The sequence below is a fragment of the Salvia miltiorrhiza genome, chromosome 4 (genome assembly GCF_028751815.1).
Source record: "Salvia miltiorrhiza cultivar Shanhuang (shh) chromosome 4, IMPLAD_Smil_shh, whole genome shotgun sequence".
Taxonomy (NCBI): Eukaryota; Viridiplantae; Streptophyta; class Magnoliopsida; order Lamiales; family Lamiaceae; genus Salvia; species Salvia miltiorrhiza.
Window position 1 is genome coordinate 47,638,301 of NC_080390.1, and position 20,878 is coordinate 47,659,178.

A 20,878-nucleotide genomic window follows, 5' to 3' on the forward strand; every position below is an offset into this window, starting at 1 on the left:
CATTATTTAGGGGTTGGCCGGCTGGGTGAGGCTGGGGCCTCAAACCCCGAAGGACGAACTCTGGCAAGTGGCGCCTTGTGGTCGGCGTAGGTGAGAGTGAAATAGGGAGAAAGAGCTGCGGGTGTGGGTGGGATAAGGAGAGTAAACACTAAAATCTGATATGTTTTATTTTCTAAAGTATAAAGTGTAAACCCTAATGTTTAATAATTAATTATTGTTAATATATATATATATATATATATATATATATATATATATTAATATTTATTTTGGCCGAGTTTGGGTTGAAAAATGCATCGCTTTATTGTACTCGAACCCGAAAATTTCGATTTTTTAATTTTCAAATCGAACCGCACCATTAAACTTACAAAAACAAATCGAACCGTCATTTTTGATTTGATTTGATGGTTTCGGTTCGATTTTGCTCACCCCAATATTATAGTCCTCTTTTATAATTTAAATTATCTTATTTTTTTACTAAAATATTTTATGTATTACTTGTGTAGATAATAGGTTTCAACAATAAATAAGGATAAAATAGAATAATTATAAATTATATTTTTCAAATAACATTCAATATTTATTAATATTTGTGAAAAATGAAGGTGAGCTATCTTCACAGACGGATGAACTAACTATCAATAGGTAAAATAATACAAGTAATAATATATTTATAATCTGTTCATATTAATTAGCTTTCATTTTATTATTTATATCCCCATATTTTAAATAATAATTTGAAATTTAGTATTCATTCCTATACTTATAGCCCCCAAACTAAATTAAATTTGTAATAGACTAACAATTTCATTTAAGTAAAACTGAAAGAATAAATACGTATAATTTTGAATTATAATTTGAAAATATTTATAGGCCCCTATCATAATATGCATATATATATATATATATATATATATATATATATATATATATAAACCGGGAGAGGTTCAGGAAAAAACCATAAATAAAAAAAGAACGGAGAACCATTTTCAGCCATTCGATCATCAAGATCTACGGTGGATACATCATCTTGTTGGATGAATGCAGATCCTGGGTTCGAATCCTGAAGGGAGCAATTTTTTTTTATTTTTTTGAGTGCATTAATTTTAACATCGAATGCATTAATTTTTACAGTGAATGCATTAGATTTGATGGTTCTCCAATTCTCACAAATAATGTAGTTCTCTCTAGAACCATACCCTATATAACCCCCGTAAAAAACTATACAACTCCCAACTCAAAGAATGTCGTTTTGATTGCCGTGGAACATCGGCAGCCTCACATGTATGAGTTTTTGCTGCGTTTGAAGAGAACAGTGAAGAATATTGTGTTTAGGAAAAGTGATAAGAGTGGGAATAGTGCTCTGCAAATTGCTGCTAGGTTTGGCAAGCATAGGTCATTCAACATTCCGGGTGCTGCTCTCCAGTTCAGATGCTAGAGATGAAGTGGTATGAGTTTGTGAAGGACTCCATGCCAATCAACTTCTTTCAGACTACTTTCCCCGCCATAGATGACACGGCAGCTGGAGCAGTGACAGTTGGAGCATAGCGCCTCAACTCAAAATTATGCATAAACGTATTTTTTTTATGAATACTTTCAGATTATGATTGAGAATTATATGTATTTATTTTTTAAATTTAATTAAATAAAATTGTTAATTTATTAAAAATTTAATTTAGTTTGAGGATTATAAACATAAAATAAAATAATACTTCATCCGTTCATAACGAAAGAACTTTTTAAGCGTTAAGTGTAATTAGAGTGAAAAAAAAGTTGTTGAGTGTATTGAAAATAATGGAAACATGTTTTCATTAGCATGGAGAGTGATGAAAAAAGATAAATGAGATATTTATAACGGTGAAGTCTTATAAAGAGTACGTCCAGGACCATGAATAAAATCACCCATATTTCAATTTAAAATGGACGAGAATTGGGCTACAGGTGCGAATGCTCAGAAGCCCATCAAACGGCCTGCCAATCTCATAGTATTAATATTAATTAATAAAATAAATAGGCACTGAAAAGAAAAGAAAAAAGGAAAATCTAATAGTTGCAGTGCAGAGGCAGAGCCCCGCCGGCAGGGCCGTTTTCCATTTTGAAAATAGACCCACACCACACCCACCATATTTCTCAATGATTGAGATCGATGCTGCTTCCATTTGATCTGGATTCTTCAATTATTTTCTGCATATCATTATGAGAGACGATGACGTTCTACCCGTATCCACGCCCACTTCTTCTTCCTCAATATATTTCGTATCGTCGTCGAGGAAGGACGCTTCCTCGGATTCCTCCTCCATCTTCGGCCGCGGCCGCTACAAGTTTTGGGCTTTCTCTGTCATTCTCATGCTCGCATTCTGGTCCATGCTCACCGGCACCGTCTCTCTCCGCTGGTCCGCCGGAGATCTCGATGACAGCTTCACACAAGACTACCACTCCCCCTCTGCCGATGATCTAGACGCTCTCGTAACTTCTCTTTCCCTTCTCTCTCATATACTTATGCAATCAAACATTAATAAATTCTGTTAGTTGGAAAAGGTGTTAGTTTATCGAGTGAGTAGCAATATATCTAATCCACTTAGTCTGTAATTAGGGCTGTGGAAACTTAGTACAGTGTAATCGAGCAGTTATCCATCCCGTTAGTTCGAGAGTAGGAATTAATGTGTTGTAGTATTGATTTTTACAGTGGTTATGGTGGTGGAGGGATTGAACATTGAACGCTTTTTGCAATGTTTTGATTAGGATATGGAGGAGAGGGAGAAAATGGTGAGGCACATGTGGGATGTGTACACCAACAGCCAGAGGATGAAGCTGGCAGGATTTTGGCAGGAAGCCTTTGTGGCTGCCTATGAGGATTTGACGAGTGAGGTACCTGAAGTGAGGGAGGATGCTATTTTGGAGATCGCTAGGATGTCGGCTCGCTACTTGGATCTCATCCCGCCTCCACAATATTCTTCGTTGTCATTGGTCAGTTCATTGCTGTGAAGTAGTTTTAATCAAACATTGGTTATTTGCTTTTGTTGGATATGATCTTTCAGTGTTTTGAATTCAAAGAATGAGTTAGTTACATTGAGATGTCAAGAACCACTTTGGCTAAATTGTGCTTATTACTGACTTATAAAGAATTTTTCTAACTATAAAACATGCATATCGCATATGACAGTCATCTAAACCCCAGTCTTTTTATTGAGCAGTAAATTGTTGATTAGAATATATTTGCTATGATTGCTTTGCTTTTTCTCCTTAACTAGCCTTTTATATTGTTGATAAGGAACATATCCTGAGTTGATGATACTACCTGTTACAATTGTTATATAGTTAGGGATACCTTTGGTTTAGTTTAGTTCGGCTCTGCCTAATTGTACGGTGATAGTGAATCATGAACTTTACCTGAATGCTTCAATGCTGCTAATGATTGCAAATGTTTCACAATTTGGCCTTGGGGACATGTATACTGTCTTAAGTTGGTGATTCATAATACATGACTTGAGATTCCTAAACCTTGGAAATGCTCACAGCGTTAGATTAAGCTGTCTAACTACAGTTCTGAAGCTAGCTTTCTAAATCAGTTATGTATTCTGAAGAAATGAATGCTTCATTCGCATTTAAATAGGAAAGTGACTAACTGATAAATTTGTATGTTCTATATGGCATAGGTGATCTGTTAATTAGTTGTTCCACATTTCATTTTTTGAGTTACTGAGTGTAACTTCGATATTTCCCTTTTGCTGTCTGGGGCACTTGGGAGTTTTGGGCACAATGATCCTGTTATTTGTGCTTCTTTTCTGGTAAACTGGCAAATTGCAATCCAGAAATTTCCATTACTTGGACTAAGTTCATTGTGTGATGAAAACAAAAGAATGGCAGAAGATAGAAAAAGATAATTTAAAGCATCTATGCTCAACCAACTGCATTTTGTGCCAGTATGAAGAAACTGTTGTCTGATTGTGCAGAGTAACTCTTGCTAACGATTGTTATTTCCAGTAGAAGCACATTGTTTTCTAATGAAGGGTGCATTTGTAGACACCATTTTATTCACCAAAACTATGCATTACAAACATATTTTAGCTTTCTTTTTCCTTCAATCGAAAATATTGTGTTTGCTTGTGCTTACTGCTATTAGTTGTTAATGGGCTATTAAGTATCTCACTGAAAAAATGACAGTAACTTTTAGCAGTTCATTATAGCATAGTTTTATTACAAATACTCTACATGCCAAGCAAGTTTCTTGATATACATTTATGGATATGTTAATTTCAGGGGTTACGGAATTTGAATATGAAGGATAAAAAGCAAACGTAGCAAATGGCAGCAGCAGGTAAATTAGAGTTGAAAATGAAGAGGAATGAGAGCCTGTAACTTGTTTATTGATTGGTATGCAGTCGCATGGGAAGGCTGTGTGCGCTGGAGTGGAGATACTCTACTTCCTTGTTTTGGGAACACAGATAACTTGTAGTTTTGGTTTTTCTTATTTATTTAAACGTTTTCTGATACCATGTTTCAATGTCATTTCAGGAAAGCTCTCTTATTCTTTAATTCATCGAAAGGAGTAGTGTGTTTCTAAATCTTCTGATTATTTGTTAGAAATATGCCACCATTAAAGGAAAAAAGAGAGCATAATATACAACTGATTTGGAACTTATAACAAAATACACGAGCGGTGGAGCGTCAAATTGACACCAATAATCCATTTCAGTTTTCATATATGGAATATAAGAAAAATAATTTTATTTTATTTTATTTGATATAGATGTTTATAAATTTTAGATTATTACAGTTTTTAAAGTGAGTAGTAACATATTTTGAATTAACAAATACTTCCTCCGTTCCAATATAAATGTCCTACTTTTCATAAAGGGATGTTCCAATATAAATATTTCATTTATTTTTTGACAATATATTATCTCTTTATAACTAATATTTAAATAATTTCAACAAATCTATTTTATCTATTTTCTACGCATTTCTTAATTTCTGTGCCCAAAAGTTATTTGATACTCCTATATTGGGACGAAGGGAGTAATATGCTATAGTGTTAAAATTAAATTAATCTACGTAAAATTCAATTAGTAGGAGTTGGGTTCATGGATTTTCAGGCAAGTGTAAACCTCAATGTAGAAATACATAGTTGTGATACACTCACCATCTTGATAGGAACCCCTGTGTACACTAGCGAGAGCGTTACAAATTACTTCCCTCAATCCCAACTAACATTAACAACTTATTTTTGGAACGATATTTAAAAAATTAGTATTTTAAATATGTTTAATAATAAAATAAATAAATAATTGAATGTTACAAATTATCCTTTTGTCCTTCCATCTCAATTAAATTGATCAATTTATTTTTCGATACAAAATTTAAAAAATTAGTATTTCAAGCGTGTTTGATAATAAAATAAATAAGTGATTAGATATTTTCTTACTTATATGTATTCCATATAAAAAAATTAATCAAGTTAATTAAGACGACCCAAAAAAGAATATTGATTAAATTAGTTGCGACGAAATGGATACTAATATTAGGTGAAAAAAAAAATACTTCATCCGTCTCATTATAATTGGCTCAAAATTTTTCGACACGCAAATTAAAAAAATGTATAAATAAGTTACTAATATTAGGTGAAAAAAAAATACTTCTTTCGTCTCATTAAAATTGGCTCTAAACTTTTCGATACGAGAATTAAGGAGAATGTATAAATTAATTAAAAGTGGTGAGGCCTATACTTTTTTTAAAAATTAAAATTTTTTATTTATGAAAATATATCACTTATAATGGGACTATTCAAAATGAAATATGAATCACTTTTAATGAGACGGAAAGAGTAGTATAATTGAAAATGACCCACAAACACTACATCTTCCTCTCTTTAACGCAAAAATACAAAAACAAAAAAAGAAGAAGCTTCCCTCTTACAGTAAAGCTTCATCGACACAGAGTTCTCCAAAAATTAGAGCTTATGCTATTTATATGCTAGTACTAATATTTTTCCTATTATGTTCATTGGACTAGCTTCCCTCGTAAAAAAGAGTAACTTACGATTATCCATACAATTTCTGCTCCTTCTATAAATACTTGATAATCTTCTGTTTTTATATATAGAATAAATTTAAAGCTGATGTATAAAATAATGGAAGTTGAAGTTTTAATGGATCAGGCAAATTAGAGAAATTTGAAAGCTGATTTCTTGAATGCGCCAAGGCTTTCATCTCTTATCTTACCCTGATTTATTGGCAATTTCTTCGAACCCATAAAAAGATTCGTACCTATTTTGTTGAAATGCAATGGGGCGGCTGGGCGCTTCTCAAATATCAATACCAACAACCAATATATGGAGCAAATCCATCGGGAGACCAAGGGTTGTATCGTAAATCCATGGATGCACATGAATAGCATGAGCAAAGATTTCTGCTGGCGTGTGATGATAGATACCAAATAAAATCGTTTCGTTTGCCTATGAAATATATAAAATTCGGAGATGTTCATGGAGGAGTTGGTTATTAGGGAAAACGAGGAGAGGGAGAGGAAAATGGAGATGGTTGGGTCTGAAAATGGGGAAAGAGTAGGGGGAGGATATTGTAGGGATAGCCCACCTGAAGATGACTGCTGCCCCATTTGCTTTGATGATTTCCACTTTCCATCCAGAACTAGCTGTGGCCACTGGTTTTGCTGTAAGTAGTACCTCCTCCTTGTTTTTCAATCTTTTATTTATTTGATTTTTATGATCCTATGATTGATATGCTAAACTGGATGGTTTGTGTTGATTAAATGTAAATTGTCTATTTTGAGAATAGCCATGTTCAACTTTGGGTGGACTACGTAATGTTTTTAACCGACAAGAATGGTTTCATGAAATGAATTGGTTGAGGTTGCTCATCAATGAAAGACTAGGGAGTTTTTTTTATGCCAGTTTAATTCTTGCAATAGATTAATAAGATTGGGAGAAATGTGTTTCTTGGGGTGTTAGCCAAGAGGAGAAACCTATGGTGTTGGATGGCCTTTAGAGAAGAGCAGGGAATGGTGATTTATATGACAGAATGAAGGTTGGTTAGAGCTATGTGGACTTAACAATGTGGAGCTGAAAGGCTTTGTTGGAGAAGAGGAATGGGATGATATGAGAATTAGAGTGAGAAGGAATATCTTTAAGCGAGATAACCAACATTATAAAGGCGATTTGGTCGGAGAACTTCTTGCATTTCCCTGTGCATAACTTTGTTCTAATCGAAATATTAGCCATGAAAATGAATTTTGCATGGTTTTGCTTGTGAAACTGTGTTTTCACATCAATATACAGAACATATCATGTTTTAGAGTCTTTGTATAATTCTATTCTCTTTCAACTCACAAGTAAAAGCTTTTGTCATCACTGACTTCTATGTTGATTATTTTCAAACACAAGTGCAAAAGCGATCAATTTGACACAGCTAATGATGCCAAGTTAAAGCACGTAACATGGATTGCTTTGCTTACACTGTGTTATCCTCTGCATTTTGGTTTGGAAATACATAGTTTTGACAAACTTTTCTCCCTGTGTGTTGCATGCTTATGTAATACAAGCTTGAATGCAAACCATTGTATTGGTTGAAAGAATATGTAATGGTGGTCTCTCTCTCCCACCATTGGCTCTCTTATGCACTTGGATGTGATTTAACAGCAAGCTGCATTCTGGAGCTATGGAGATACCGGGCAAAATCCAAACAATGCAAATGCCCTATATGTGGATGTTTAATACATAATCTGGTTCTGCAGTCGTCTATAGTGATTGAGCCGGGAGAAGAAGTTGGTAAAATCCTCAGAGACATCCAACTATACAATACTATGAACCTTGGGGGGTTGTCTGGCCTCTTAATGGTAATGTTTGTTCCCACATTCTATACAATGCTATATATCGTAGAAGCAGTCCTCAATGATTAGTGCATTTATTTTTGGTGCAGAAAGCGGCAGCGCTGCCAGTGGTAATCAGGAGAGGGGTGTGGGAAAATTTGAATATAACAATGTTGGAGTACATATGTAACTCAATGCATAGAATTGGTGTAAGTTGATGGACTCGTTGCTTAACTTTTCTGGATGCAAGAAGCAGTTTGATCTCATGTGTTGTTAATGATGCAGCTGCTGTTGGGTGTTATGTATGAAGTTTTTGAGTTGCAATTCTTCCCCAGTGGTAAGTGGTAAAGTGCTTCATCATCATTTCATGTTATAAATATTTTCTAACGGTAAATATGGGCGACAGGAGGGCTAGGGATCGCGGTATGGTTTGATATGTGCATCTATGGTTTGGTTGTATTCCTGCTATGGGATGTCATATGGCAGAGATGGATGATCATCATCACACGATTGCTTTAACATACTTGTAAACTGCCAATATTTTCTTTTTCTTTTTCTCCTTTAAAAAGAGGCTGGACTGGAGTAATGTTGTGGATACTAGTATTTTTGTTTTCTTGATATATTCGGGTTGCATACTCAATAGTTAATAACCGATTGAAGAATATACCTCCTTAATTTAATGTCGTCTCACCTATATATAATTACATTTTAGTGGACTGAAAGAGAAAAAAAAATGATATTAACAAGAAAGAAAATCAATATCAAAGTGAATGGGAAAATGTAAATACAAGAAGATTTAATAATATATTTGTATAAGAACAATACTTACGAGGCGTCTGAGTGTCGCACACGTGCTCAACACCTATAGGACATAACTGTCATGCCTGGCTGGACCACGATGCCAAGTATCGCCCATGTATTTGCCAGGTGGCACTTGCGGCCTACGTGTTTGGCAGGAACACTTGACGCATATTGTTCTGTCTCACCCATCGTTTGGCACCCGTAACGAACACTCAATGCTACATACGCACGTTGCACAACAATTGGCCTCGTCTGGTCCACTTGCTTGGCATGTAGTGTGCGTGCCCGACGCCTTGCAATTGGCACGCACTGTAAGCTCGAGGTCCACCGCGCTTGGCACCAACCAAATTAAGGTCCAATGATGCATATGTTTATGATATAGATCAGTTATTTCCATTGACTAAAAGTCTATCAAGCCAGGTCACAACCAAGATTCAAGATACACTCAAGAAATTTCTTATAGCAGCATACAAAAAGAATATTTAAATTCTGTTTTCCATGAACTACATATGAGAGATCAAACGAAAGCACCTGAAAATAGCCACATGATATAATTCAAGCAAACAGAGCATATATACCTTGAAGATGCCAAACCCCAAGATCAATTGAATCAGATCTGTTGCTATCCTTTCTGCACAATTATGAAGCTCTTGTCGTTTCCCACAGACGGCGCCACTTTGTTGTAGAAAACAAGAGCAACGAACAAATGAAGAACATAAAAGAAAAACAACAAGCGCGATTTATGTGGTTCGATCTTTCAATATACATCCACGGCGGATAAGACTGTGAATCCACTACACAACTCAAGAACAAAGTTTACAGATTACTTGTGTTGAGAGTTAAGTGTGATATAAGTAGTGTTGGGCAAGAGGGAAAAATCTTGAGAGTTCTTGAGTGTTTCTTGCTTCTACTTTGCTTTCTCTTGTAAAGTGTAATTTGTAAACTTTGTTCTTAAGTTGTGTAGTGGATTCACACTTGTTGTTTTTCTTTTTAGTTCTTCATTTGTTCGTTGCTCTTGCATTTCCACAACATTAGCATTTTATAGTTTCTTATAGATTCGTTTTTGCATATCTTCAAACAATGATAGTATAGTTTTATTCATCAAATTTAAAATAAATTGTGGGGCAGATCATGCCATCTAAACAATTGATGAACCATTGGATGTTCAGATGTTTAAGATTTTTGTGTACTAGCTAATTCTTATAGGACAATAATAGAAAAGGGTTATTTGCTTATAAATACACAAACTTTCAGCATTTTCTAATTTTTCCAACGAACTTTATTTTTTGAATCTAAATACACGAACTTAGTGTTTTTCTGATTTTTCCCATGAATTTTATTTTTTCTCAAATTAATGTTGAAGTGGCCACAAAAACTACTGACGTGGCCGCCAGAGTTGCTGATATGGAATGGCTGCCCTCGCCCTCGGACTACTGACGTGGAGAGAATTGACAGAAATTAACAGAGAATGACGGTGAGAATTGATAGAATAAATAATGAGTTTATCTTTTTTTTGAATAATTTGTGTAGTTTACGCAGAGAATAGGATGAATTTTATGGCTTTATTTTTTTAAAGGATTTTTGTTGTTTCACGCAGTGGGTAGGGAGTTAATGGCAGCGAGAATTGATAGAATAATCAAATTTAATTTGATTGGAATATTTCGTCATGGAAAAAATCAGAAAAACACTAAGTTCATGTATTTAGATTCAAAAAATAAAGTTCGTGGAAAAAATTAGAAAATGGTGAAAGTTCGTATATTTACACGCAAATAACCCTAATAGAAACAAGTTAAGCTATAACTTGAAGATCTAATAGACCAAACCAAAGAACTATGGTAGTGCGCGCTTAGTCAATTTAATTTCAATTTCTCAACAAATTTTGTTTTCGATGTTCGAACCGTTGAGAACTTTTTTTTTTTTGTTATCAGAAAAAATGATAAAGGGTTTTATTGAAAAGAGATACCAGGAGTACCAAGAACAAGAGAAATACTGAAAAAAGAAAAGAGAAGAGAGAACTAATATAGTATATGTTTTTTACTTGGGGAAATTAATTGTGGAAAAAACAGAGAACACATGAAAAATTTATACTAATATACAAAATAAAGTTTAATTTACAAGTGAAGTAAAGTTTTTTATTGTATTAAAAAGACAAAACGACAGATAAGATGTCCGTTGTGATTACAAATACATAGAATGAATATTTAGTTAAAGGTTGGGCCAGAACTGAGCTTGAAGGATGTCGATGATGTTTTTCTCAACTTGGAAAGCCTTAGCCAACACATCAGGGTTGATCTTGGGGTCCGACCCAAACACAGCGTTGGCAATGGTTATGACGCCCGGATTCTGGTTGCCGAAGCCAGCAAATGCGACGGCGTTGGTCTTGCCCACATTGAACTGGAAGTGGATGAGACCTTGTGGGAAGATGAAGACGTCCCCAGGTTTCAAGTACTTGGTGAAGAGCTTGTTCCTCTGATTAGGATCGGCGGGATTGGAAGTGACGAAGCCGACATAGAGAGTACCTTCCAACAAAAGTAAGGCTTCGGAGGCACGCGGGTGGGTGTGGGGTGGGTTTAACCCGTAGGGGGCGTAGTCGATGCGAGCCAATGAAACGCCCAGAGTGTTGAGCCCTGGAAGCTGGTTAACGTTCACTGCAGTCACGGCCGATCCAAGTTGATTCGATGTGTTTCCGGGAATGTTTAGACCCTGAAAAAGGAAATCCTTTGCAACCACCAAGTTCGGGTCCTTGCAAAACTTCCCGTTCACAAAAACTACATGCAAACATATATAACTCTCAACTCATTTATAAATTATAAGCGTAATTAATATTGATACGATTGATTTACCATCAGACTTGCTATCAGGAAGAGCAACGCAGAAATCTTGAAGTTGGCCGGGATCTGCTGCGTATGCAATCGAAGCCCACCACAACATAACAACAACATTAATGGCGCACAAACCAAAACCCATCTTCATTTGAACTAGCACACTTATATTTCTTTATCTTCTTTTTTGTTTTTGTAGCTGTGATGGAAAACTTAGCATGGGAAGCACTCCTTTTTATAGGAGAAATTTGGAAGCCTTGTACATTACACATCGCATTTTTGTCCTCAATTGATTTATTTCAAAGTTTTTAACGTCAACACAAGTTTTGTCTTTTAAGTTCTAATTAGCTTCTGTTATTTCATAATCATGCATACCTAATAAACAAGAAATGCATGCGTCTTTGCTCTCCTCATACATCATCTTCAATTCTAGGTGGAATAGAAATTAAACTAGTGAAGACAGCTAATTTTTTAATTAATTAATAATTGCCATGCCTCCAGATATATGTTACGCGCTTATGTTATATATTTTTCATCTGCAGTTTTGGTCTGCTTATGTATATATGTTGAGTCTACGACGGCAGAGGCAGTTGGCTCAACACAATATCTGATTATATATATTTGTTTGTTTCTATGAATGAATGGGAATGGCATATGCTATGCTAAATGAGATCATATTATACAATTTTCAAAAGCTCTAGCTACTTCATCTGTGTATTGATCAATTTCGACTGTCTGGAGCTTCTTGATTGATATGATCTGATTCTGAGTTAGTTTAACGTTTTGAAGTAATATTACAAAATTAATAATTAAAATAATCCGGTCGACTACTTTTAACACAATAAAAGTAATAATGATGCAATGAGAATACACGAAACTAAAGTAGTGTAATGTGTAACTAAATAACTTTCTGAATAATCTAACTCCAAATTTGAATTAAAAAAAAATGAAAAGAAGAAATATTGAGTTTCCGAAATCAAAAATTCATCACATCTGCAAAAATATTAACTAAAGAATCTATTTTGAATTAATAATGATTTTTACACCCCCAATATGCTGACAATATCATTATTAAATATAATCGTATATAAGATATTCAAAAACAAAATAACAAAAACAAAAAATCGAATTACAAACTTTCCCAAGCCAATGAGTTCCTTCGTTCCTAGAATTATAATTAATCATGCATTTTGCAGCCTAAAGTTTCCATTTCTCGTATTGGTTTGAGACTTCATGATCACATATGGGATTCTGTGTTGCATATGTGGTATCCCATTTTCAGTTTGTTATAGTTTTTAATGATTTTAATCTTCAATATACCATTTTCAGTTTGTTATAGTTTTTAATGATTTTAATCTTCAATCTTTTTTTATTATATTTTAATATAAAATACTTCTTCCGTTTCATAAGAGTGTGCATGATTATTGATGACACAAATTTTAACAAATTATTACTTATCTATACTAAATTAAAAGAAAAAGAGCCTAAGGTGCAACTTGTGGATTGCCTATTTTACCCTTATTATATATTTTATTTTAAAGTTATTTTATATATTATATATTTATAAGAATATATTAATTCATTAGATATTACACTAAATCTATGTGATATATATCTATAGCTATTGATAAGGCTTATAGATAAATATATCCATTCAATAAGTTATCTAATAAAAGTAATGAATTAATAGATTTTCTAAAATAATAGATTATTAAATAAAATAACATTAATTACACGTACAATGTACGTTCTTTCTGCTAGTTAATAGAAAAAGAGGCCCAATTTTATTAATGAAAGTGCTTAGTCCAATTCAATTTCAATTTCTTAGTAAGTTCGGCTTTCGATGTCGTTGGTTGGTCTAAGCTCGACACCGTGAAAAACTAAATATATAACGGCGAACAATAGGTAGAGGAGTTTAATATTGCATCAATATACATAATTTGGAAAACAAAATAAAGCTTAATTTCCAAGTGATAAAAAGACAAAACGGCACATAAGATGTTCGTTGTGATTAAAAATAGATAGAACGAATGTTTAGTTAAAGGTTGGGCCAGAACTGAGTCTGAAGGTAATCGATGATGTTCTTCTCAACCTGGAAAGCCTTAGCCAACACATCAGGGTTGATCATGGGGTCTGACCCAAACACAGCGTTGGCAATGGTTATGACGCTCGGATTCTGGCTGTCGAAGCCAGCAAATGCAACGGCATTGGTCTTGCCCACATTGAACTGGAAGTGGATGAGACCATGTGGGAAGACGAAGACGTCCCCGGGTTTCAAGTACTTGGTGAAGAGGTTAACGAAGCCGACATAGAGAGTACCTTCCAACAAAAATAAGGCTTGGGGCGTAGTCGATGCGAGCTAATGAAACGCCTAAAGTGTTGAGCCCTGGAAGCTGCAGGTTAACGTTCACTGCAGTCACGGCTGATCCAAGCTGATTCGATGTGTTTCCGGGAATGTTTAGACCTTGGAAAAGGAAATCCTCTGCAACCACCAAGTTCTGGTCCTTGCAAAACTTCTCGTTCACAAAAACTACATGCAAAGCGTAATTAATATTAATATGATTGATTTACCATCAGACTTGCTATCAGGAAGAGCAACGCAGAAATCTTGAAGTTGGCCGGGATCTGCTGCGTATGCAATCGAAGCCTACCATAGCATAACAGCAACATTAATAGCGCATAAACCAAAACCCATCTTCATTTTAATTACCACACTAGCTTATATTTCTTTATCTTCTTTTTTGTTTTGGTTTTTGTAGCTGTGATGGAAAACTTAGCATGGGAAGCACTCCTTTTTATAGGAGAAATTTGGTAGCCTTGTCCTCAATTGATTTATTAATTTCAAAGTTTTTAACGTCAACACAAGTTTTGCCTTTTAAGTTATAATTAGCTTATGTTATTTCATAATCATACCCATGCGTCTTTGCTCTCCTAATTAATGCATGCGAGTCTACGACGGCAGAGGCAGTTGGCTCAACACAATCTCATTAATTGGTTCAAGATTTGCAGAAGGATCGATGCATATATGTTTTTTTCTATATATGAATGAATGGGAATGGCATGCTACTCAAGTGAAGAATGAGAAGATCATATTATACAATTAGTTGTAGGTTGTGGTTATGGTTGTGGGGGTGGTGGAAATATGTTAGTTACTCAACCATTTCACACACTAACTAATAACTATACTTGAAATTTTTGAAATTTTGAGTAGCTTAAAACCATTTACCACTATACTTGCAAATTTACTTCTTAGCGGTATTCTCACTATTCGTTGCGTAAATCCCACTTATTTCTTAATTTTGTCCCTTTTCTTTTAATTATTGTGTTTATCTTCCAAAATCCTTTCCATTATGTACCTGATTAAAATTGGTAAATTATTACTTTCCTTGTGTATTTCACATAGTTGATACAGTAAAGTTTAAATTGTTCATCCGAGTGTCTGCAATAAATGATGAAACGTCAAATTCTTTCCATCTTCGTTTTGAATTCTTTTGATTTTTAACTTCTGTAGGAATACAACGATTAAACTTATAACAAATGAGAAATTTGTTAATATTTTAATAATTTTATTTCACAAATTCTTAGAAGATATTTTAACAGGATTATAGGTTTTCTTTTTATTTCTCAATAAAAACGTAAGTTAACAAAGGAGCTTAACAAAAAGATTGCGATCCCCGATCGAGAGGAATATGATTTTTCGAAGGCAGACGTTGAGAAGAAGACACGTACGTATTTTAAAAATGAATTATCTCCCAAAATTCTCTGTCCATTATGTACCTAACTAAAATTGGCAAATTATGACACATGCAATTTCTCACACTTAGTTAAGTTTAAATTGTAAGGTTACCATATGATATTCATCGGCATATGTAATAGAGGATGAAACACCAAATTGCAACACAAGATACAGCTTAATATTAAAAGCTGTGTTTAATAATCAAGAAAAAGACACAAATGGAATATATTGTGTGTCACGCGAGGAGCTAATTAAATATTTACAGGATCTTTAGATGATTTCATTTTCTATTTCAGTAGCTTCAAGATAGTACTGTAGATGTATGGTTTTCATAAAGAAAAGATAAAAATAATAATAATTTCAGTACATATAAAATAGGAGTAGATGATACACAATTTGAATAACGAGACATCGAGGAATTTCAATTTCTTGTAACGATCACAATGTATACACAATTTGCTTTCAATAGCATATATATATATATATATATATATAGGGAAGGGCTAAAATAAGAGCATTTTTAAGATATAAAATAAGAATAATTTTCAGCCCTTAGATCATCAAGATCTACGGTTGATTCGTAATCATGTTGGATGGATTTATGGTTCTGAGTTTGAATCTCAAATGTAGCAAAAATTTATTTTTCACAATTAATACCTTTATACAGCGAATTCATACGTGTTATACATAAAATTCATACATTAAAAATTGCTCTTATTTCTTATTTTAAGATGTGCTCTCACGGTAGTCCACCCCTATATATATATTTCTATATAATAGTACTACTATATATATAAGTATATTTCATGCAAGTCTAGAAAACTCAAAAGCCTACATAGATTAGTGGAAGTGAGATAGTCTTTAGATTCCTAAAATTGAAGGACAGAATTAAATGAGACACAAAACTACTTTGAAGCTTTTTTTTTTTTTTCCCTCTAGCTCTTTTACCCTCAAGATAAACTTTTTCCCATTAATTCTAGCTGCTTGATAGTGAGAATCCCAATATTCACCAAAGAGGAGCCTGTTTACAGGTTATAGAAAATTTGAATGTTGCCTCTAAAAATGTGTAATGGTTAGACTTTATTTGAATCCCTATATATAGAGAAGAGGGCAAAAGAAAAGACAATTGCATGGCAAGATGATTCTGTTCCCTTGGATTCCAACCTTATCTCATCTTAAATTCTTTGATCACTATTGACTTTTAATTAATGCATGTGCATAAATTAAAGCTCTATAGTTTCTGTGGAATTCCTGTCTCTTTCCACATTGTTTCTTAATGAAATTCATATTGCTGCTTACATCTTCCAGACAAAAAGTAGCTTTCCATTACCCAACGTAATTAAATGCACGTATATATATTCCTTGCATTGCATGCACAACAACGTATATGATATGTCGATCAATATTAGTAAGTGCTCCAACAACTTTGTAAGATATTTTAAGAGTTTTTAATTATAAAATGTTATGTTTGAAGAGATTTTAAATTATTAAAGTGTTTGGATAAATTGAGTTTATAAGTCAAAAAGGAAATTATAATTAGAGAGAGAAAATCCTAATTAGAGAGAAAAAAAAAATTGAACGTTTATTTTCATGTTATTTGAACGTTTCAGCCTTCAATTTGAAATGAATATTACAGATAAATATTTTATTTAACACATTATTTTAACTTATTGTCCTACCCACTAGCAATATTAGTAGCATATCTTACGCTCAAGTGCTTTAATGCGGCAACTTTATTTTTGAACTCCATGTTTCTTTGAGGATATAATGCATGCATCACATATGAGGTCTTAATTTGATTTTAAAAAGCAGAAATATAGTAGAGACGACGCTCTTCCTAGTAAGTTTCACTATTTTTTCCCCCTATTTCTTTTGGTTCTTTTTCCCCCTATTTCTTTTGGTTCTTTTTTCCCCCTATTTTTTCCCCCTATTTCTTTTGGTTCTTGATCAAATTTAAAATCTTTACCTCTTAGTGAGGGAGGGATAGTACGATTAAGGTGCAATGGGCCCCCCTAATTAAATTTTAATCAAGATATGCATAACATTTTAAGGAAAAACTAGTTCGAACTTGCGCACATTTAGTTTGATTTATTTTAATATGTAGGATATATGTTTAATTTAATTATTTTTCATTGTTAATGTGGATGACTTACTTTAGTTAAATGCTTAACTGTATTAAATGTTTTAGTGGTAACTCAAGATTTAATTGTTTGAGTTATAATTTTGAAAGATATTATGTGAATCATTAGCACTTACAATAACCAACAAAAAAAAGGTACGTATTTATAAAGAGTACAAAAACAATATTGTTCTAAAATCAAATGTAGAATTTATAAAGAGTAAATATTGTTGCTGGGACATAGATAAAATTGAATATTCAACAAATTTGAGATATTAGAGACGGCAATTTGTGGCCCATAGATTGTTTCCAAATGCAGTCTCTTGACATGACGCCCGCCAACTTGTAATGAACAAAATCTGTGCCAAGGTGTATCATACTAATAGATAAAAGTACTCCCTCCGTCCCGTTATTAATGGCACGTTTCTTTTCGGCACGGAGATTAAGGAGAAGCAAGTTAAGTGAATAAGGAGTGTGGTGTTTGTGATTAAGGAATTATTAATTGTTTCTAAAAATTTCTGCAAAGATCACAGCAAGATTAAGGAGAAGTATAACCCTTCCTTTCTCCTCCAACCTCCAAAATTCTGCCGCCGGAGGCCGGTGGCCGGAGTCGCCACCGCCAAGAACAGCTCCTGGCCGGATCAACCCATCTCCAATCACCAAAGACTAAGGCTCTAAAGCATCTCCAGAAATTCAGTAAAAACTTGAAGGAATTTCCAAAAATTATCTCAGCAAATTACCAAAACAATCACAAAATTACAAACCCACAACATTACAAGACCCAGATTACAAACATTACAACGGGAAGGAATTGAATAATTAAACCCAGATTACAAACATTACAAACATCAACCCAACAATCTCCGCCTCGAAGCATTTTAAGAAATTCTCACAATATTACAAACCCAAATTTTAAGAAATTGAATATCAAAGCTTACAAACTCAGTCCGGCGTCCAGTAGAGAAGCCGGCGTAGCGCCGCCATCTCTGAAAATTGCAGCTGCCTCCTCTGTGAATTGCAATCGCTGGTGAGCGGTGTCGCAGATCCGGAGGCGGCGCAGATCCGAAGCCCTAATTTTTGAAGATTAAAGGGGAGGTTGGAGGCGAGCGAACTGGAGGGCGGAGGCGGTGGGTGGAAGCGGCGTCGCCGCGCCCTCGCCTTCGTCTCTTCTTCCTCAGCACCGGCGACGATTTCAGATCGCCAACTCAAGCGACGCAGTAGATCTCTGCGACACAACAGAGGAAAGACGATGGAGAATAGGGAAGGAAAATAAGGGCGAGGCGAAGGGCGCTCTTCGCCGCCGTTGCAACGAGTCCGGCGAGCAACCAGTGGAGGAGGAGAGGCAGCGAGAAAGAGCAATCGGGAGAGAGAGAGAGAGAGTGTTAGGAGTGATTGATAATGAGTTATGGAGAGAGAGTGTGTTTTGTTTTTAATTAAAGTAAGTGTTATTAGGCTTTTAATTAGGGTTTTAATTAACATTAAACACTCCCTTATTTTTTCCCAAAAAGGAAACGTGCCATCAATAACGGGACAACCCAAAAAGGAAAACGTGCCATTAATAATGGGACGGAGGGAGTATTTATCTAAAACAAATAAGAAAATACTATCAATTTAAATTTTAAATTATGTTCACATATTCAATTATATCTTGAATTGTTGTTATTTTTATTATTAAACTATTAATTTTGTATCAATTGTAATATGTATTTATTTTTTGGTCCAAAAAATTGAGGTGATCTGCTGGATTGCTACATTGTTTTCAAATATAGTATATATTTCAAAATTAACCTTCTCAAAAAAATATTTTTAAATTAACATGAATGTCATGACATTAAAAAGAATATAAAACAAATAAATACTTGAAAAAGTCCACCGCGTTAGTTAAAAAAATTAATCTCATTATTAAAATTTTAATAGCTGAACGACCGGGGTCGAACCGATCCGAGAATTCGATTATTCAATTGTAAATTATTGGGTAGATCGATTTAATTAACCACTGATTTAGTTCCACAAACCATGGTTTGAACAAGCATCAGGGGTAACTCATCATAGTGAAAAAGAAAAGTATTATGAAAAAAATGACCAAAGTTGGTTAATCGCAATGATTTATTGTCAAGACATAAAAAAATGCGACCGAATTGAAATAAAATGTAAGAAACAGAAAATAGTTGGAAAATGACAATCAGATGACTGTGTCTCTTTGTATATATAAACCCTTTTACACAGATATTCTACAGACAGACACACAGCAATGGCTAAACGTTTCAAGCTCAAAATCTGCAGAGCCATCGCCACCACTCTGCAATCTTGCCGCTCCAAAGACCCTTCCACTCTCCCAAAAGATCCTGTACCTTCTTTCCCAGCCCTCCCCCGCGCCGCCAACCACCACATCTCCACCGCCAACCAATTCAAGTGGCAAAAGGAAGACAAATGGCACGTCGTCGCCAACATCCACACCTCCGCCGACGACCTCGTCCCTTCCCCGCCGCCGCCGGAGAAGAACCGCCGCCGCACGAAGAAGAAAAGGAACATCCCCAGCAGGCTCCGCCTGAGCACTTCCTCGGCCGACAGCGGCTGGTTCAGCAGCGAAGGCGGCGGCGCGGCGGCCGACGAGGAGACGGAAACCCTAGTTTCCTCATCCCCGGGATCCTCCTCGGAGCTGCACCCGATTCGAGAGACGCAAGCCTTCACCGCTAGAACTCCTCATCACCGGCGGAGCAGGAGATCATCGTCCTCCAAGGGCACGAAGCGGAAGGTTGTGAAGGCGGCGACGGAGGCGGAGACGCCGGCGCGGCTGTCGATGTTCAAGAAGATGATACCGTGCACGGTGGAGGGGAAGGTGAAGGAGAGCTTCGCGATCGTGAAGAGATCGGAGGATCCGTACGAGGATTTCAAGAGGTCGATGATGGATATGATTGTGGAAAAGCAGATGTTTGAGAAGAAGGATCTGGAGCAGCTGCTGCAGTGCTTCCTCTCCTTGAATTCCAGGAATTACCATGGGATTATCGTCCAGGCTTTCTCCGAGATTTGGGCGGCCATGTTTTCGCCGCCGGTAGGGCATCACCAGCGCCGCCGAGTTTCGCGAATAGCTTCCTTTTAGATTTAATCATCTGCTAAGTGTCTGTGCGTCGCTCTCGCTCTCTACGCCTAATGTATGATATTTTAGATACTAATAATAATCATAATTCTCTCATCTTTCTTTCTTCTTTTTCATATAAATTCACATTTATTATATATGTGCCTCGTTATATCTAACCTTTTATTCAATTTTGCATGCCTCTACTACACATTCAACTTCTATGCCACCAAATTAAAAGCCGACCCCAAATTTTTCCATATACATAAGTCTGCTGTGTTTAATTTAATTGCTGCTTGTTGTTTAGATTGTTTTATAAGTAGTGTTATTTGGACAAAATTTGTGGACAAAAATAAGGTTAAAAAGTTTTAAAAATCAATTTATTTATGAATTTTGATTCAAGTTTAAAAGGATTTAGTTAGTTTTATTGTTTTCTCCATATTGTAATTTTTTCATAATTTTTTAACAATTTTTTTTATTTTTTGTTTTTTATTTGTAGT

The 20,878-nt window shown here is 35.0% G+C and overlaps 3 protein-coding genes and 1 pseudogene across 4 annotated transcripts; 2 read left to right on the forward strand and 2 right to left on the reverse strand.

Annotated features, from left to right (window-relative positions):
- Window positions 1–1,905: 1,905 nt before the first annotated feature.
- Window positions 1,906–4,540, forward strand: LOC131023903 (uncharacterized). Its single transcript, XM_057953548.1, has 3 exons — window positions 1,906–2,466; window positions 2,743–2,967; window positions 4,261–4,540. The coding sequence occupies exons 1-3, from the start codon at window positions 2,197–2,199 to the stop codon at window positions 4,300–4,302; spliced, it is 537 nt and encodes a 178-aa protein (XP_057809531.1). The 5' UTR covers window positions 1,906–2,196; the 3' UTR covers window positions 4,303–4,540.
- Window positions 4,541–5,861: 1,321 nt separating this feature from the next.
- On the forward strand, window positions 5,862–8,486 carry LOC131023904 (uncharacterized). 2 transcript variants are annotated; one of them, XM_057953550.1, is made up of 5 exons: window positions 5,862–6,671; window positions 7,558–7,851; window positions 7,935–8,033; window positions 8,110–8,161; window positions 8,231–8,486. In XM_057953550.1, exons 1-5 carry the CDS (start codon window positions 6,600–6,602, stop codon window positions 8,341–8,343), a joined length of 630 nt encoding a protein of 209 aa, XP_057809533.1. In that variant the 5' UTR covers window positions 5,862–6,599; the 3' UTR covers window positions 8,344–8,486. The 2 variants fall into 2 exon arrangements, with proteins under 2 accessions (XP_057809533.1, XP_057809532.1); XM_057953549.1 differs by having other exon boundaries at window positions 5,900–6,671; window positions 7,655–7,851.
- A 2,213-nt stretch (window positions 8,487–10,699) lies between these two features.
- LOC131023905 (putative germin-like protein 2-1) lies at window positions 10,700–11,653 on the reverse strand. The gene is made up of 2 exons (XM_057953552.1): window positions 11,469–11,653; window positions 10,700–11,393 (listed from the first exon to the last, which is right to left on the reverse strand). Exons 1-2 carry the CDS (start codon window positions 11,596–11,598, stop codon window positions 10,831–10,833), a joined length of 693 nt encoding a protein of 230 aa, XP_057809535.1. The 5' UTR covers window positions 11,599–11,653; the 3' UTR covers window positions 10,700–10,830.
- A 1,817-nt stretch (window positions 11,654–13,470) lies between these two features.
- LOC131023907 (putative germin-like protein 2-1) lies at window positions 13,471–20,501 on the reverse strand (annotated as a pseudogene).
- Window positions 20,502–20,878: the final 377 nt, after the last annotated feature.

What these genes read in the sequence shown, in the direction of transcription:
- LOC131023903 (XM_057953548.1), top strand. Translation starts at nt 2,197, where the DNA reads ATGAGAGACGATGACGTTCTACCCGTATCCACGCCCACTTCTTCTTCC. An exon ending in CCGATGATCTAGACGCTCTC is followed by an intron (nt 2,467 to 2,742) that starts GTAACTTCTCTT and finishes TGTTTTGATTAG; the next exon opens with GATATGGAGGAGAGGGAGAA. An exon ending in AATATTCTTCGTTGTCATTG is followed by an intron (nt 2,968 to 4,260) that starts GTCAGTTCATTG and finishes TGTTAATTTCAG; the next exon opens with GGGTTACGGAATTTGAATAT.
- LOC131023904 (XM_057953549.1), top strand. Translation starts at nt 6,479, where the DNA reads ATGTTCATGGAGGAGTTGGTTATTAGGGAAAACGAGGAGAGGGAGAGG. An exon ending in CTGTGGCCACTGGTTTTGCT is followed by an intron (nt 6,672 to 7,654) that starts GTAAGTAGTACC and finishes GTGATTTAACAG; the next exon opens with CAAGCTGCATTCTGGAGCTA. An exon ending in ACTCAATGCATAGAATTGGT is followed by an intron (nt 8,034 to 8,109) that starts GTAAGTTGATGG and finishes TTAATGATGCAG; the next exon opens with CTGCTGTTGGGTGTTATGTA.
- LOC131023905 (XM_057953552.1), bottom strand. Translation starts at nt 11,598, where the DNA reads ATGAAGATGGGTTTTGGTTTGTGCGCCATTAATGTTGTTGTTATGTTG. An exon ending in TCCTGATAGCAAGTCTGATG is followed by an intron (nt 11,394 to 11,468) that starts GTAAATCAATCG and finishes GTTTGCATGTAG; the next exon opens with TTTTTGTGAACGGGAAGTTT.